This window comes from Podarcis melisellensis (assembly GCF_964234715.1).
Source record: "Podarcis melisellensis genome assembly, chromosome: 14".
NCBI lineage: Eukaryota > Metazoa > Chordata > Lepidosauria > Squamata > Lacertidae > Podarcis > Podarcis melisellensis.
Window position 1 is genome coordinate 36,119,804 of NC_138546.1, and position 18,621 is coordinate 36,138,424.

Below are 18,621 nucleotides of genomic sequence, written 5' to 3' on the forward strand. Positions count from 1 at the left end.
AGTGTTCCTGAAATTCAGAAACACAAGCAGCAGTGCTCTTTCTCATACACATTCTGGAAAGATGCAGTGAAATGACATAAGCACAGCATTACTCAGCTCATACACCCATCTCTGTGTACTCATTTCTGCCATGGGGGAGCCGTTGCAGATGGCTTGCAAGTTAAGCTGGATCTCGGTCACACACTTGACAGCTAGGGCCTTGAGATAAGAAAAGGGGTATTAGACGAGTGCCGTGTGTTCTAGAGTAAGCGAAAGCTTTATCTGTATTTTCCTTTGGTCCACTCCCAGTATAACATAGCTTTCTTCCTTTCTTAAGAGAAGCCCTTGTGGGCTCCCCCTTGTGCTCATTGGGCTACTGATCACATCTTCTGCCTTTGGTGGGGTTTTTTGGTTTGTTTCGTTGTCCTTCTTTTAGCTAAGCAATACCTGCCTTTTAGTTCTGTGGTCTGGGCTCTGATTTGCGGCATATTCAAAACAGAGCACTGGTGTGGGGTTTTAAAAGAAAACCCTACACTGAGGTAAGCGGAAGGGGCCTTCTACCAGGTCTAATAATTTGTCCCCAAGAGTCTGCCATTGTCTGTTCCGACTGGCAGTGACTCCAGGATCCCAGGCATGGATTTTCTCATCACCTGCTCATTTTTGACTGAAGAGTCCATGGATTGAACTTGGGAGCTTCTTGATGCAAAGCATGTACTCCACTACAGAGCTGTGGTCTCTTGCCTGTATGGAAATGTGGCCACTCACTGGCTTGAGTGTCTTCTGGGTGGGGAGGGGAAAGAGCCTTAGCTGCAGCTGAGCTTTCTTCCTTGCTAAAACCAGCTGTGTTTGTCTCTGTGAATGTGGCATAACCCCCTTTTCTGTTTGGAGCCATCTGATCTTTAGGGTGTTGTATTGTGTGATACCACATCTGTAAAAGAGATGTGAACCGGGTCTCCTAGCCATAGAATGGACAGTGCATTGTAAGCATGACCACTGGCCAAGCGTGATGGCAGTTGTAGTCTGAGTACATCTGGAAAGCACCACATTGAGCGATGCTGCTCCAGACCCTCTCATGTGTGCTTCCCAGTTTCTTGCAGAGTGAAGGTGGGATATAAACCCTGATGCGAAATATAAATGAAGGGGACACAAAGCCTAAACAGAATGGAATGAAGTTGCCAAAATTCAGTGCCATATATATATTCTTCGTTTATATCAGGGATCAGCAAGGTTTATCTTTCCTGGGCCAGATTGGCCCCACAGAGATCCCTCTGTGGGCTGGATCGTGTGCGCGGCTGGGATTTTCAGCATTTGTGTGTACACAGATGTGATTTCCAGCACCATGGAAGCAAGTCCCTGCGCTGCGCTGTGCCGGACTAGCGCAGCGCGAGAGCGGGCTCCTCGGTTTGGGGGTGGCTCGTGAGCCGGTCAAACAACTTCCACGGGCCACTTCTGGTCCATTGGCCTTAGGTTGCTGACCCCTGGTTATATGTTAATCCAAGTCATGACTAGTCAAGTCTCTGTTGGTGAACAGAGAAACCATAAAATGGTCTGTATCTCAAGATAAATAGATGATTTGAAGATGTAATGCGATTCCAAGACATCTGCTGAACCCTTTAGTTGGTGGAAAGCTCGCCTGTATGAAATTTTGGTATGCCAGGAGTTCTCTCCACAATCCACAGAAGGACATTACAGGGTATGAATCTATGCTTTCCCATTACAATATATTCCCCCAGTGGCTGGTTTCTCCTATTATATTTTAAAGATACAACTCATGCGTAGCATCAAGAACTGAAAGTACTGATAATGCGTTTTACCTGAGGAGCAAATGCTCACATGAGTTGGAGTCGTATATTTGAGCAACTCTTTTACAAAGTAGAAAAGAGAGGTATAAGTTTTAAAAATATAAATATATACAGTATTCGATTTTTTTTGCCTGTAATGCTTGGATATATCTGTGGATCTAAAGCTGCATAGTTTGGTGCGGTGAAATGTGGATTGTGTGAGTCTGTGTAAAATTCAATATGTGGGAAATACCTTGGACAGCAGTTCCGTTCATACTGCTATGAGCTTTCTGCGGTTGCAGTTTTGATAGCACAAGGCTCCTTCTCCTAACCATAGCTCAATGGTAGAGCACATGTTTTGCGTGCAGGTTCAATGGTAGAGCACATGTTTTGCATGCAGGTAATTTCAATCCCTGGCATCTCCAATAAAAACAGGGGATCAAGGAAGAAAGATCTCTTTATCTGCCTGAGACCCTAAATAACCCTTGGCCTGGCTAAAATGTTCTACTAAGCCAAACCACAGTTTAGCATGGATGTGTGGACTCTTGGAGGTTGTGACTGCTTTGCTCTTTCCCAGTTGTTCTGTTCTGATGTGCCTTGCTAAACTGTGGCTTGGTGGCCCCGCTGAGCCTTTGCTCACAGTTCAGTTCTCTCCAGACTAACAAGCCGTCACCAGGGTTTGTCCTGTGGCTTATGGTTCATGGAGAATTCCAGGAGAATTAAACCATGAACCTGGTGGGGACAGAATGCTAAGCCCAAGTCATGACTTAGTGCAGCAGCAGAACCACCAGGGGGAGGAGCAAAGCAACCTCAGTCTCCCCTCCAAGAACCTGCACATTTCTGCTAAACCATGGTTAGCCACATGTCACTGGCAATTGAAGTAGATAATACTAGCCTAGATTGACCAATGGTTGGACCTGGTAAAAGGCAGCTTCTTTCACACAGTTGGACCCTCTAGCCCAGTGCTGACTGACTGGTGAGTAATCACTCTCCAAGGTCTCAGAGATATTTACCTGCCTTCCTACCTGTAATTTTTTTAGCTGGAGTTGGCAAGGATCTGAGCTTGGGCTTATGCATCCCTTTATCAACTGCCCCCACCCTCACCCCAAATCCCCGAAGGTGGGCACTTAGGAATCTTCATCCTTAATATGCATGAATTGATAGATATCCTTGGCTATGGCCCCAGTGTGGATTTTCTGAAAGGGAAATTTATTGTCTTTCCTCCCACCCCACTTGGCACAAAGCAATTTCTCACATGCAGCTGACCTTCAAGCTGCACATATTGGAGATTTTTCTTTGGATATGTACACTGGGAAGCCATTAGTCGTACCTTGGTTGGCTAACGCCTTGTAACTCGGAACGTTTTGGCTCCCAAACGCTGTAAACCTGGAAATGAGTGTTCCGGTTTGCGAACGTTCTTTGGAACCCAAATGTCTGACGGGGCTTCCGCAGCTTCCGGTTGGCAGCAGGAGCTTCCTGCAGCCAATCAGAAGCTGCGCCTTGGTTTCTGAACATTTTGGAAGTTGAACAGATTACGTTTGACTTCTGAGGTACCACTGTACTAACTTTCCAGTGTGTGTCCATGCATTTATTCAGCACTTATAGGGACAGGTAAAATAGGAAAATCTGAAAGCCACGTGTAGATTTAGCCACGTAGAATAGCTTTCTGTGTAGTGGGGACAAAGAGAAATAATTTTTGTGTCATTTAAAATATTTGTATGCCGCAATTTATCAAGGGGGTTTAATGCATGTAGCAGAGTAGGGAGGACTTTTTGCATACCTCCAGACCACAAGAGCTGTCTGCCTGAGGGCACCCATGTTGCTTCATGACATTCATGCGTATTGCATTTCTGTTATTCTCCCCACTTTCCAGTGCTCATTCAGTTGCAGTTACCTCTTTGCTAGAAGAATTGTCCTTCTGAATCCCTGCACAAAGGAACTGATCCTATTGTAGCTAAGAAAGGAGGCAGGGGGGAACCACTTGATCAAACTACAGGGTGGGAAAACTTCGTTCATATCTTTGTTTAACTTTCTCCCATCTACACTCCCAACACTTTTTGTGTCCTCTGTTCCCAGTGGTAACCAAGTAGATCAAATCACATTCCCTTGCTAAGCAGTCCTCCCTCGCCACCCTCACCCTTGATGGCTTTGCACGCAGAGTCGATCAGCCCTGCGCTGCTGTAGCCCTCAGGTGTAAGGAACTGTAGGAGTGGGTGGGTCCGTTTTTAACAATAAACGAATGAAAACCACTTTCAAACTGACTACGCAGCATGTTTGTGTGCGTGTGTGTGTTTTCTAAAGAATAAAAATACATACCTAAAATACATGTCCCGTTGAATAAATAGAACCAACAACAGTGGACCTTGCCGAAACAATTTCAATAGACAGTACCGGAGAGGAATTGTCGATGGATAACTCAGATTTACCTGACACTACCAGGGGCTCAGAAACAGAGTGTGATTATGATGCAAGCATAGAAACTAATATAGATGATCCCGATTTCCCGGATGAGAACTCGAGAGTGAAAACGAAGAGGCGCGATACAGATTTAACACTAAACACAGTAGGTAAGTGAGTTTCCTTGTTAACGTAGGTTATAGCAGTGACTCCCAAACTGGGCTGGGGCAGGAAGCAAGTGTGTGCCACAAGAGGGGCTGGAAAATGAACCTTGCTTAAAACAAGTGCCCAAACCAGGTGCATTCACTCTGTAGGGATGCCCTCTTCCCCAGCAATGACCTCTACCAGGGGTGGGGAACCTCACCTTTTCCCTTTCCCCAGGTTGCGCCCCTTGCCCTCCTTGAGTTCTTTTGCCCAGCTGATACGTGTTCTGGAACTGTGATGGTGTCTCTGCTTGTCCAGATGGAGAAGAGGTGGTGTCAGGGGAACCCCTGGCTTTTGCATGGCTGGGATTTGCACTGCTGCACTAAGATCACATCCATTGCTCTGTCCACTGTTGCCTCTGGCCTCACCCACTGTCAGCGTGCGACTCCCAGAAGGTTCCTCACCCCTGATTTATACCCACACACTGTTTCTGCCACTCTTATTGGCAGCGATATCCGAAAAAAGGGTATAAGGAAACGCCAAAATTCCCTGATGGCACCTTGCAATGCAGCAGAGAAGGCAACAGGTGAATCATAGAAATGTCATAACTGCCAAGACAGCATCCTGGGTCCCAACCCTGCATCCAGGGTGAAAGGGGGCCCTGGATGCAATTTTAGCTGTGCTCTCTGGCAGTCACGAAAAAGAGGCCCACACTGTTCATCTAAAACAGGTGTGGGATGAACCTCTGGCCCTCCAGATGTTACTGAACTACAACTTCCATCAGCCTCAGCCAGGGATGATGGAAGGTATAGTTCAGCAGCATCTTAGACCACACCTGGTCTAAAAGCTGCATGAGAAAAGGAAGCAGCGAAAGAATGAGACATCTCTCCATTCTCAACTCAAAAATGGGCCGAGGGAACTGTGCCCCAGATACTAAAAGTTTTGGAAACGCTGGATTAGGTAAAATGGAGCATAGAGAGAAATAAGCATCTAGTTCTAATAGTATGTAGATGGACCCGATCTAGTACTCTTTTTAAACCTGTTCATTTCAAAGGCGGGGAGATCTGACCCTGTGTGTAATTCTCCTGTTGGAATGCATGGGAATTCAAAAGGGCTAAGCTATCTAGATTGTGCCCAGTCTTAGCACCTGGCAGTGAGTCAGACCTCAAAAACTTTTTTCCCATCCTTTCTCCCCAGTCTTGGTCTAGACATTGTCCTCTATTTGCTAATGTCTTTTAACATGATTCTGCTACTAACTTTGTTATATGCATGGCATAGTTGCTAATTTAAAAAGCTGTTCTTTTTAAGCTACCTTTGAGAAAGAGTAAGCTTACCATAGCAGTTTTCCACCTTTTTCTGCATGTTTCTGCATTCAAATGTCTGTATATCTTTATTCTGTGTCCTAATCCTGCTCTAATAACCTCTCTTTCTTTCTCTTTCTCTTTTAAATTCATACTTCCATTTGCAGCTCCAGATCTTTCAACTTCATGCTGTTCTGTAAAGAACAAGGGTGTAGCAGGAAAAACAAAAGCTTTAACCATTAAGTGCACCCTTCCTGATGTCCAGGCTTTTCATTTGCCTCTGATGTGCTTGGTGGTGGCTGTGTGTATGTGTATGTTTCCTCCCTCCCCTTCAAGCACCAGCCTCCCCTTTCCTTGTAAAAGATCATTTTCTGTTCATATAAGGTACAAAGAGATCAGTGGCCAGCTCCAAAAGAAATGTGCACCCAGTGGCTTGTATTAGATCTTTTTGACTTCTTCTGTGGCTAAGGGCAACCACACACACCCAGTGCCATATCTCAGAATGCTTCTAACTCTCCCCGTTCGAAATGTAGTCTGCAGTGCAGCAGAGGAGTGTAAGCTGCTGCTGTACGCCAGGTCAGGCATCTTCTCCATCTAACCTAAATTTTACTGCTCCCAGCATATTACCTCCTTCCTTTAAAATGAAGATTTAACTGAAGGTACAGTGGAACCTCGGTTGTCAAACGTAATCCATTCTGGAAGACCTTTCAACTTCCAAAAACGTTCGACAACCCAAGAGCAATTGCCGGCCGGCAAAATCCATTGAAAAAATAGGGGGGGGGGACTGGAGAAACACGCCACGGAAGCCATTCGACTTCCAAGGCGTGATCGAAAATGGAAGCATTCACTTCCGGGTTGTCGGCGTTAGGGTTCCGAATTGTTCGGCTTCCGAAGCGTTCGACAACCGAGGTTCCACTGTTCAAAGCTTTGGGATTCTTCTGCATGCAGAACATATGCTCTTCCACTGAGCACTGCTTCCTCCTCATTTGCGAAGAAATGGATCCTTGGATCCTAGCCAGTGCGTAAAATGTTCTTGAGTGTTAACCTACAGTTGTCCAGGATAGTCCTGACTTCATCTGTGTCCCCCTCCAGTATCAGCTTGATTCAAGTATATAGTCTGTGGACAGTGAAAGTCTGGCATACGACGGGGATGGGTAGCTTGTGGCCCTCTAGATGTTGAAAGGACTCCAGCTCCCATCAGCCTCTGCCAGCATGGTCAATAGGTGCCCTCTGGAGATGTTTTTGTCTTATAGTTCCCACCAGAGGGCACCTGTTTGGCAATGGCTGCTGTAAATTTTTGAGCAATGTGCCCCAAACTTCTAGTACATGGAGCACGTTTAAATTATTATTTCCTCCCTGAGTTGATACTGGACACACATTGTTCGCCAGATACCTTTAGCAGGCTTGGTATCTCCATTGATACTGTCTTCTATCCTTCGTCCTGTGCATTGTGCAGTTGTCTGTAACTCAGGTACAGATTGGTGCTGTCTAGCCATGGGATTCCCCTCCTCTATTAGCAAAAGGCTGCATCAGGGAACAGACACATCCTTACTCCCTCCTGCCGGATTGCATCTCAGTCTTGTCCGTATTATTGGCAGAGAGAGGGAAGGTCAGTGCTAGGCATGGTCTTCGCCTCTGCCAATATGAATTGCTCCTTGTACATTCAACAGGTTACCTTAATGTTCGATGCTTTTGCTCCACTGTTGTGTCCTGGCACAGAGTTTGGTCTTTGAATTTTTTGGCTGTTCTGGAAACTGAATCCTGCCCAAATTGCTACTCTATTCCCCCTTCCTCCTAGTGGGCTCTGGTATAATAAAACTCCTCAATCAAAGCCTTGTAACTCCAACCAGTTGCCATATTTCATCTAACTTTGCAGTTAGGTTTTCAACACTTCCCCCTCCCCTTTTTGCATTTGTCTGTCTGTCCTGGAGCTGACTTTTATGTACATTCATCCTCTGGCAGTATTCTGCCAGGGACAATCAGTTTGTTTTGTGACGTACAAAGGTCAGAGAAGGGAATTCTAAAAAAGTTCTTTATTAACTCAGCTGCCTAGCAGTTTCCTGCCTCTTAGGAGAGGTGTGTTGAATTTAGAATGGCTTCCCATAACAACAAAATCTCAAAGTGGTCTACAACAAGAATAAAATACAGTAATGAAACAAAATGTAATAAAAAACGTAAGGATAAAAACATCCAGCCGCTGGTGCTGCACAAATGAAACTACCGTATTTTTTGCTCTATAAGACTCACTTTTCCCATCCTAAAAAGTAAGGAGAAATGTGTGTGCGTCTTATGGAGCGAATGCAGGCTGCGCGGCTATCCCAGAAGCCAGAACAGCAAGAGGGATTGCTGCTTTCACTGCGCAGCGATCCCTCATGCTGTTCTGGCTTCTGAGATTCAGAATTTTTTTTTTCTTGTTTTCCTCCTCCAAAAACTAGGTGCGTCTTGTGGTCTGGTGCGTCTTATAGAGGGAAAAATACGGTACTTCTCAGGGATGTTGGTTGCCCATCCACAGTGATTACAGTGGTGCCCCGCAAGACGAATGCCTTGCAAGACGAAAAACCCGCAAGACGAAAGGGTTTTTCGGTTTTGCGTCGCTTCGCTAGACGACTTTCCCTATGGGCTTGCTTCGCAAGACGAAAGCCCATAGGGAAATCTCCGGGGACCTCTTTTAAATGCTGGCGGTGGGGAGCAAAGCCTTCCCCCCCCCCGGACTTCAGAAGAGGTCCAGGAAGGCCGGCGGGGGCGAAAGGCTTTGCTCCCCACCGTCAGCATTTTAAAAGCGGTCCGGGATAGCAGGGAAGCGCTTCCCGCTATCCCGGACGGCTTTTGAAGGCAGGCGGGGGGGGGGGAGCAAAGACTTTCGCCCCCGCCGGCCTTCAGAAGAGGTCCTGGACCTTCTGAAGGCCAGCTGGGGCAAAAATCTTTGCTCCCCCCTGCCTGACCTTCCCGGGAGAGCGGAAAAACGCGCTACGATTCTCCGCTCTCCCCGACGGCTTTTGAAGGCAGGCGGGGGGGAGCAAAGACTTTTGTCCTGGACCTCTTCTGAAGGCCGGCTGGGGCGAAAGTCTTTGCTCCCCCCTGCCTGACCTTCCCGGGAGAGCGGAAAAACGCACTACGATTCTCCACTCTCCCCGACGGCTTTTGAAGGCAGGCGGGGGGGAGCAAAGACTTTTGCCCCCCGCCAGCCTTCAGAAGAGGTCCAGGACCTCTTTGCTCCCCCCCGCCTGCCTTCAAAAGCCGTCCGGGGGCTTTTAAATCGCCCCGGACAGTCCCGGGGCGATTTAAAAGCCCCCGGGAAGGCAGGCAGGGGGGACAAAGACTTTCGCCCCCCGCCCGCCTTCGGAAGAGGTCGGGGGACAGACTGTCCCCGGACCTGGTCTGAAGGCGGTTTCCATAGGAACGCATTAATTGATTTTTAATGCATTCCTATGGGAAACCGTGCTTCGCAAGACGAAAAACTCGCAAGACGAAAAGACTTGCGGAACGAATTAATTTCGTCTTGCGAGGCACCACTGTACCTGCAAGCATGCAGGTCACATGGCCACACTCTTCCCCCACAAGGGTGAGGTGTTTCTTATCTCCTTTAAAATTTGCATCTAAATTAGCAAATTGTTATTTCGGCAGTGAACATTCTCTTATTTTTGGGGTGTTGCACAAGTGCCCCCTCTAGCTGTTGCTGGATACGTCAGCATCTTTTAGGTTCAGAGGGACAAGCCAATCTTTTGGGGAGTGTGGAGTAATAGGGCATGAAAAGTCACAGTACTGCTTGGAGCCGGGTCAGTCTCCCCCTGAGGATCTCTCCTCAAAACCCACCTCTTCCATGAAGGTGTTGACTTTATCCCTTGGTCCCTCACCCTGGTCCAAAACTAAGCAGACATTTTAATTGTTGCTGATATACACACACCCCACACCCCACACACTTCCATTACATCTCCATTTGTTGTTTCACCCCACAATTGATGGCATGTTCCTGGAGCTTTGGTCCAAAGGCACACGATGTAGCCACCTTTCTGAAGCCAAGCAAACCTGGGTCTGGCTCTTGGGGATCCTTGCAGGATATAGCAATGCAATTAAATATATTTAAGGCTGTAAGCTCCTAAATGCAAGAGGCTGGGAGTTCTGTTTGATTTTTCTCCTTTATTTACTCTTAGGTTTACCCCATTTATTCCCCCTCGACTGCTTTGTTGCAGGGACCACATAATACTCGCTCCGCATTTGTAAGGAATCAATTTTTTAGCATTGCACTTTGGAACTCCCTGCCTCTTGATATCAGGCAGGAGCCTTCACTGTACTTTTCGGCACCGGATAAAAACATTTTATGCAAGTGGTCAAGTGGGTATATATGGGGTATGCAAGTAAACTGGTCCCAAACTGTGAAGGGTTGTTACCTTGAACTTGTCCCAGTAGCGAATTGGCAACCAGCACAGGCCTCTGAGCAAAAGTGTTATATGCTGACAAAATCACGTTCCTGACCGTAGTTACGCTGCAGCATTCTGCACTCCCTGCAGCTTCCAGATCAAGCTCAAGGAAAGGCCCACATAGAGCACATTGCAGGAGTCTAATCTCAAAATAACCAATGCATGAACTACTGTTACGCATCAGATGTTGGGAGGGCAGGATTATTATTGTAAAACCTTTTACCTAATCTTTGCCTTGTTTCGATCAATGACTTGCAACATGAATTTATCTCGCTTGAATAGTGATGTGCTTAGGTAATTTTAGACTCTGGTTTCTGGCACCTCTTGGGCGGGTGCCATTGCGGGCCGGCAATCTCCCTGCCCACTTCTTGCCTTTACATACTTCTGAGAAAGTATGAAAACGAACATTTCAAGTCAAAATGGGTGGTGGCCAGTGTGTGCGGGTCTACACTTTTTTTTTAGATCTATGACTCCACCTAGCACCTAGCCGCTCCTAGGTGCAATTGCTCAAGCTATGGGACAGAGCCAATTCGGATTTCCTTTTCTTCAATCCGTCTCCCATGTAGTGGGCCTTAAGTTTTAAAGCCAGGCCTCTACCGTTGCACACAAGTATTTTCTCAAGGGCCCTTCTGAGCTGCCCTAGCCATCCGCCTGAATCTATGAGAACAAGGGAGGCAGGGGAACATTTATTTGACCTGCACCAGAACCAGGGGCAACCCCCAAACCAACTAGGGAGACAGCTTGCCATAGTTTTTAGCACCTCCTTGGGCACTGAATGCAGCTGTTGTCAAACCGGCACCCGTTCAGGGCTGCCCCAAGTCGCCTGGTGACTTGCTGTAACAACTTCATGGTGAGTTCCGGCACCTATTTTTTCTTGGGGGGAAAAAGCACTGGCTGTAAGTAAAATGTATTGCCTTCTTTGCTGGCTCTGGGAGCTGCAACTGCTTAACTTGTTCTAGACCAGGCAACTTGAGCCTTTTCAGAGATCCAAGACCCAAACATGCGTTTGGGGACCCATTTCTCAATCTTTCACCATACATTTGCATGGTGGTAGTATGGCCTGTTGCAACCCGCCTTGAATCAGACCACAGTACACTAGTGAGTCCTCACCCACCAATTGGAAGACCTAGGCAATCTTCAAAGATTATATTGAGGACTTGTGTTAGGGTTCTGAGTCTTAAGCAACTTTTAAGGCTGTCTGCAAAGACATGTTTTCAGTCTTATATAACCCCCTATTTCAGCTGTCAGTGGCCCACTTCAGATGTCATTATTTCAGTCTTATTTCAGACTAAGAGCGGTATTTAAGCCAATTCATGAAGACAGCTAAAACTAAAGGCGCACACTTCCAGCCTTATTCAACTGAAGTCCACACTTCTCTCTCCCTGTTTTAAAGGTGTGTGATGATTTCAGGATTATTATTATACTTTTATGGCATGGAGCAGATCTCCCAATGGGGTTGCACCCGCAGGAATCCCTCTCTTGCGGAGCACAGTGATCAGGTGGGGCGTAGACATAAATTACTGGCATGGCAATTATTATTTATGTCAGCCACTTTGTGAGGCTTGCCCGAAAAATGAAAATGTTTTGTATATTGGGAGCTAGCTGAGGCTCGGTGGGTATTCTTTAGTTGTGATTCCTGTGGGGGGTGCTCCCCTTCCTCACCCTTTCCTTTGCAGTCCCCTGCACACCCCTAATTTCTATTCCGGTGGCTTCCAACTTCCCCCCTTCTTCTCTGCAGTGTGCTCCCAAAACAAGACCCTTAGCAGCTTGGGCCCAGGATATCTTATTCCTCAGATCCCTACCTGATCACTCTCCTAGAGTTGCTGCTATTGGTCCCTTGTGGCTTAGATGCACAGATTGCGTCCACCAGGAGCCATGCAGTCAGTAATGTGGGGCTGACTCTGTGGACATCTCTCCTGGCTGAGGTCAGACAGATCCCCTCCCTTTTTATCTTTGGGTGCTTTGTGAAGGCCTTTTTAGTTCAGCAGGCTTTTTAAGTAAGGGTTTCCCCCCAGATTTTATGGATAATTTAATTTTATCTTTTGTATCTGTTTTGTACCTCATTGTACACTTAGAAACTATAGTGCTTTTTAAATTTGTCATTATTGATACATATCCTGTATATCAAAGATTTCAGCGTAAAATTAATTGTGTTGCAAGAAACCCACAACCATACATAAGGCTGCACAATTTTCTGGAGCTCTGTTGCTCCACTGCATAAGAAACATACCCCATTTCGCCGTAAAAATATTGTTCTGTTGCCTTCCCTCCCCTAATCCTTGCTATATTCATTTATTTAACCGTATTACAATTTCCTATGTTTGCACAATCCATTCTTCAACAATTGGCGTTCTTCTTTTCGTTTCCCTTTTTCTTAAAAACCCCCAACATAGGTTGTTTGCCCTTAGCTTCTCCGCTGTGGAAAACAATACCAATATTGTTTCATCTTCTGTATGAGAAATAAATGAAAAACATGATGTTAATGTGCATTGAACTGAGGGTGAGCGAGGAGTTAAATGATGGAACTCCCTCCTACAGGATTCAGCAATGGCCACCAATCTAGATGGCTTTAAAAGAGGCTGGGACAAATTCATGGCAGAGGAGGGAGAGGCTTTGTTCTACTTCCATGGTCAGAGGCAGTCATGCTTCTGAATACCAGTTACTGGAAACTGCAGGAGGGAGAGAGCGCTGTTGTGCTCTCGGGTCCTTCTTTGAGGCTTTCTGTGGGCATCTGGTTGGTCTCTGGGAGAACAGAATGCTGGACTAGATGAGCCATTGGCCTGATCCACCAGGGATCTTCTTTTGTTTTTGGGAGAAGATAAAACTTACGTAATTAAACACGCACACATACAAACACCCTGGTGTTAATCAGTATATGAATTGTCAAAAGATCTACTCTGAAGCAGTGGCTTAGCATGGGTTGCTGGTGCCCAGGGCAGGGCAAGTGTTGCGCCCCTCTGGTGGACTGGGCAGCTGGGGGGAGGAAAGGGCGAGCTGGCCCAACCTCATCGGGGCATCAGCCACACGGAGGAGGCGCTGTCCCTGCCCTGAAGGCTCGGATCAGGTGCAGCTTGCCTCCCTGCAGCTCCGGAAGGTGGCAGGAGCGCAGCCATGCTGAGGGAGCCTGCTGTGGGTTGTCTGGTTGTGCCCGTCTCATAATTTTGCACCCGAGGCCACCACCCCTCGGACCCCCGCCCACTACACCACTGTTCCAGAGGAGCCCCAAACCCTCTAGAGTTTCTGGGGGCTGCACAGGGGAGGGAGAGGAAGGCTTGTTGGGTGAGCAGAAGTCTGTTGTGCTTGGGCAAAGGCAGTGTTGCACACATCCCCTTATACCCTCCGAAACGAGTCTGTGTATTGAGCCTCTCTGCTGGGTTTCCAGCACATGAAGTGCTCTGTGTGCATTCAGGGGAGCAAGCGGGGTGCAGGCTTCCTGTCAAGTAACCCCTTTGGCGTGGGAGATTTTCATGTGAGCAGTATACGGCCATCATTTCCCTTTGCAAATAAATGTCCAACTGCCTCTGAATACGAAGCTAAATCTCAGCTTGATTTCCGCCTCTCGTGACCGGCAGAGAGATTAAACAAGGTGGTGAGTGTATGGTGGAGCATTCTGGAGTATTTAAACGATGGAGGAATCTGGTTAAAGTTCTGGACGTGGCCAGATTTGGGTCTTCTAGGGAGGAATTTAAACCCCAAGGGCGCAGGACCCGAAACTGCACAGTTCAGATTTTTGCCTTGTCTTTATCTCTCTCGCATCTTTTTGCTCTCTTTCCCCGCAGCTTCAGCATCAGATAGCGCAGAGCCATTCTCTGAAGAACAAGAGAAATCACTCGACAAACCAAAACAGAAAAAAACTCGCTGCTTCATGTGCCGGAAGAAGGTTGGGCTTACCGGTAAGTTCCTTTTCATTTCATTAACTTGAAATGCATGCTGTAGATCAACAGTAAGAGCTTACTTCTGCATTTGAAATAGACACGTCTGGATCCTCTAACATTGAGCTCAAACCAGCCCCTGCCTTTTACTCCCCCATTTAGAGGAGGTGGTGCAAAGCTTGATGATTTTGTGTGTGTCTTTTTTAAACTACAGTGGTACCTTGGTTTACGAACTTAATCCGTTCTGGAAGTCCGTTCTTAAGGCAAAGCATTCTTAAACCAAGGCGTGCTTTCCTATAGCAGCAGGGGACTCAATTTACAAATGGAACACACTGAACATGTTCTGCTTCCAAGGCAAAGTTCACAAGCCAAAACACCTACTTCCGAGTTTTCAGCATTCTTAATCCAAGTTGTTCATAAACGAAGCTGTTCTTAAACCAAGGTACCACTGTATCATTATAGCAGCTGCTGTTTCATGCATCTTATTATTACTGCTAATTACGGTAAGTAGCCTGCTCTTAATTGTTAAATTGGGTTTTTATAAGACTTGTGTTTTTTTAATGCAAGTTTTATAAGACTTGTGTTTTCTTTATGTAAGTTGTACATAACTTGGCAATCCACCAAGCTGAAGGGCAAGTTGTGAAGGTTCTGAGCAAGTAATAATGAAATGGTGTATTTATTATTAACATTACTGGTGTCGCCTTGTCACTGTGCCCTTCAACTTGCGATGAGCTGACAAGCAGCCTTTCAACCAGTCTGATCTGAAATGTTGTGCAGAAAATTACTTTGGGGGTCCCTGCAGCACAATATACACCCAGAAGGCTTTGTTTGGCCAGTATTGAGTCTACATTTCCAGAACTGATGCTAAATACATTACTTCTTGCAAATGAACCACCATAGCCACTAGAGGTCCGAGAAAATTTGTGTCCTGGGATTTTTAGACTTGTCTACCCATGTACTGGGACACGGGTGGCGCTGTGGGTTAAACCAGAGAGCCTAGGGCTTGCCAGTCAGAAGGTCAGCGGTTCAAATCCCCACAACGGGGTGAGCTCCCACTGTTCGGTCCCTGCTCCTGCCAACCTAGCAGTTCGAAAGCACGCCAAAAAGTCGAGTAGATAAATAGGTACCACTCCGGCGGGAAGGTAAACGGCGTTTCCGTGCGCTGCTCTGGTTCGCCAGAAGCAACTTAGTCATGCTGGCCACATGACCCGGAAGTTATACGCTGGCTCCCTCGGCCAGTAAAGCGAGATGAGCGCTGCAACCCCAGAGTCGTCCGCGACTGGACCTAATGGTCAGGGGTCCTTTTACCCTTTGCCTTACCCATGTACTATCTGAAATCAAAGGGGCACGCATTGTTTTGTACACAGGTATGTGGCTGAAAGGACTCCCTTGGAAGGGGGTTGACACTCCTTCCTTGGAGATTTTTAAATTGGATGGCTGGCCATCTGCCCTGGATTCTGCAGTTGGGATCCCTGCATTGCCGGATGTGAAATACATAGACATTAAATTCAGCTCTCCTGCCCCACTAAGCGCTTTGAGCAAAGGAAGTGCACCCTGCTCTTCTCCTGACCCCCAGGCCTCTTACAGCCTCCCTGTCTTCTCTCCTCCACAGGATTTGAATGCAGGTGCGGCCACGTTTACTGCGGCGTCCACCGCTACTCAGACGTCCACAGTTGCTCTTACAATTACAAAGCGGACGCAGCCGAGAAGATCAGAAAAGAGAATCCTGTAGTCGTCGGGGAAAAGATCCAGAAGATTTGAACTGCTACACTCTAGCTGGAATATTAAACAAAAACGAAAAAAAAACCACAAAAAATATATGACCATCTGCAGATGAAATTGACTTGAGCTTCTTCCCCTCGCCCACCCCCTTCCCAATTCTTCCTCCCCTCCTGCTTTAGTCATGCCGAATCATGCATGTCATCCGAAAGCATAGGTTCCCCCCTCTCCCTTTTAGAACATGACTAAACTTTATTGCAATGCCCCCACCACCACCACAACAGCTGAAGAGTTAAGCAACCTTTACACTTGTGAGATTCACTATAGGAGTCCCTGTGGGGCCCCTGAATAAATACGATGGCTATTCAAGTATTATCCTTTTGAAATAATTTTTAATTTTAGTTGAGTGCAGAGGGCTTTTTATAATACCGACACAGAGATATATCGGAAGGCAGCAGCGCTTTTGTTTGTATTTCTCTCTCTTCTGTTGTACTCAAACATGCATGCATTAACCTGGCCGTTTTTGTTTTTCGGGGATTTCCCCATCTCTCTCTTTTTTTTGTATATAGCTTTCCTTTCCTTTTCTCTGCAGCACGATTTCCCTCCCCCCCCCCCCCTCCATATCGCCTCGTACGGCACAACTAGCGATCAGTAACTGAATGTATTTTAATCATTGCGGCTGCTTGGGTTTTTGTTTTTGTTTTGTTTTCCGTTCTCCTCCCCCATTAACAAAGGTTTATACATATGTTAGCATAATAGCTTGTTTGCACCCCCCCACTACCTATTTATGTATGAATCATTTGTAATGCGTGAGTCTGAGCGTGTGATTGAGTGAGAGAGAGAGAGAGAGAATTCTGAGATTCTAAAGTTTGTGTGTGGGATTTTTGTTTTCCCTTTTCAAAGATAACTTCTAGGATATTTCTTCCCATCCCCTTCTCCCCTGTGTGTGTGTGTGTTCTGGGACGGGGGGAGGGCGGGGGGGTTGTCTGCACTTCCTTGCCGACTGCAGGTTTTCTTGGGGTTTATGTTATTGGGTCCTTTATGTACACCAATATGAAGAATGATGAAGTTTTAACTGTATTGTATTTATGTTCATCCACGTCTTTAACTTTGATTAAAATAAAATTTTAAAAAATTGGGATTTGGAGGCGATGGTACGCGTTGCTTTGTACCTGGAAGGACTCCCTCGGAAAGGGGGTATGACTCTCCTTCCTTGGAGATGTTTATGCAGAGGTTGGAGGGCCATCTGTCATGAATGCTGCAGATCAGATTCCTACATTGCAGAGGGCTGGACTAGATCAGTGTTTCCCAACCTTTTTTGGGCAAAGGCACACTTGTTTCATGAAAAAAATCTCGAGGCACACCACCATTAGAAAATGTTTAAAAAATTAACTCTGTGCCTATGTTGACTATATATAAAGTAACACTCTTTAATAGGAATCAAATAAACACAAAGATAGTATTTTATAATTACTTTATTATGAAATAGTAAGTAAACAGAAATATGAAAAATTATAAAATACTTTATTCAGTGCGCAACCTGGGCCTGTTTACCATGCGCACAACATCATCCAACACATGAACTAGGTCTGCTGGTAAAGTCTTGGCTACGAGGGCCTCACGGTGCAAAAAACAATGCGTAACAATCACATCTGGATTTCTTTCCTTCACTCTGCTTACAAAGCCTTTGAAACCTCCCTAGATATCATCGTCATTTGCATGCTGTTTCCATAGTTAAAAACCATGCTCGAGGCGGCTTACGACAAGGCAATATTTACATAATTACCCAAATGCACTCATAAGAAACCGTATCAAAGCGCCCACAACGAAATTAAGCAATCTCCACACAAGTTATAACGAGATCTATAAAGAGTAGTTTAGTATCACGAACAGCAAGATGGACATAAACAAAATAAAATCTTGACTCTAACAACCCCACCCGGCCTAAATCTCCTGCGCGCACCGATGCCCACGCAGGCATTTCCAGCAGCTCTTCCTCCTCCACCTCTTTTTGCGTTGCCAGCAAAGAAGGAATGAGGAAGAAAAGGCGCAGCGGCGAAGAAGCGCGCCTTCTCAGAATGCCGCTGCTGCCCGAGGACTACATTTCCCAGAATGCCGCGGCCGCCCAGCCAAGATGCGCCCTGATTGGACGGCGTTGCTAAGCCGCTCGGCGCCGGGGCTGAGCGTTCGGCAGAGGCGCGCGCCATAAGACAGGCATCGCGCGCGGAGCCTGGCTCAGGTCGCCAATGCTTCGGGCAGACATGGCGAGCTGGGCGGGACTCGGGCGCGCGCTGGGCGCCTGCTGCCTCCTGGGCCTCTTCTGCGGCGCCTCGCCACCCCGCGTGTGCTCGCCGCCGCCGCCCCGCCTCTCGCCGCCCGACTCGCCCGCCTCCCTCCCACGGCACACCAGGGCTAGTGTGCCGCGGAACACCGGTTGGGAAACACTCGACTAGATGACTCTTGGGGCCCCTTCCTACTCTACAACTCTGTAGATAGACTCTCGTGTTGCTAATTGACTGATACTGTTTCCACAGGAGACCAGGAGACGACGTGGAGGCACGATGGCCTTTGTCTCCCTAGCAGTATCCCAACAACAGGTTATGGCGCAGCGGAAGCGTGCTGGGCCCATAACCTGTTGTTGGGATACTGCTAGGGAGACAAAGGCCATCGTGCCTCCATGTCGTCTCCCGTGGAAACAGTATCAGTCACTTAGCGACACGAGCCTCAGAAATAGCTGTCCACATTCCAGGACTCGTGCAGGCCCTTTTCACAGAGTTTCCACAACGAAAGATGCACCCAGGAGAGCTTATTTACAACTTTATTCAGCGTTGGTCAGAACAAAGGAAAAATATGACTGCCTGCCTTAGTGTCGAGGCAACAGAGAGAAAACAAAAGCTATATACAAAACGAGAAACTTCCTGTGAGCCGGAAGTACGCAGGCTTGTGACAAACAACAGCCTGCTCCCTTTTTAAGGTGGAACGGAAATATCCTAACATGTAGCTCAAGTGG

At 46.9% G+C, this 18,621-nt stretch overlaps 1 protein-coding gene across 5 annotated transcripts in view; it reads left to right on the forward strand.

The window, feature by feature from the left end:
* ZFAND6 (zinc finger AN1-type containing 6) overlaps positions 1 to 16,752 on the forward strand; it is an 87,758-nt gene extending 71,006 nt beyond the window's left edge. For 3 of the 5 annotated variants that reach the window (XM_081888768.1, XM_081888767.1, XM_081888769.1), the window contains exons 5-7: positions 4,106 to 4,327; positions 13,800 to 13,913; positions 15,505 to 16,752. In XM_081888768.1, coding sequence (XP_081744894.1) covers positions 4,106 to 4,327; positions 13,800 to 13,913; positions 15,505 to 15,653 — 485 coding nt within the window. In that variant the 3' untranslated portion in view covers positions 15,654 to 16,752. The remainder of the gene's footprint in view (positions 1 to 4,105; positions 4,328 to 13,799; positions 13,914 to 15,504) is intronic. The other 2 variants (XM_081888770.1, XM_081888771.1) reach the window with 2 other exon arrangements.
* Positions 16,753 to 18,621: the final 1,869 nt, after the last annotated feature.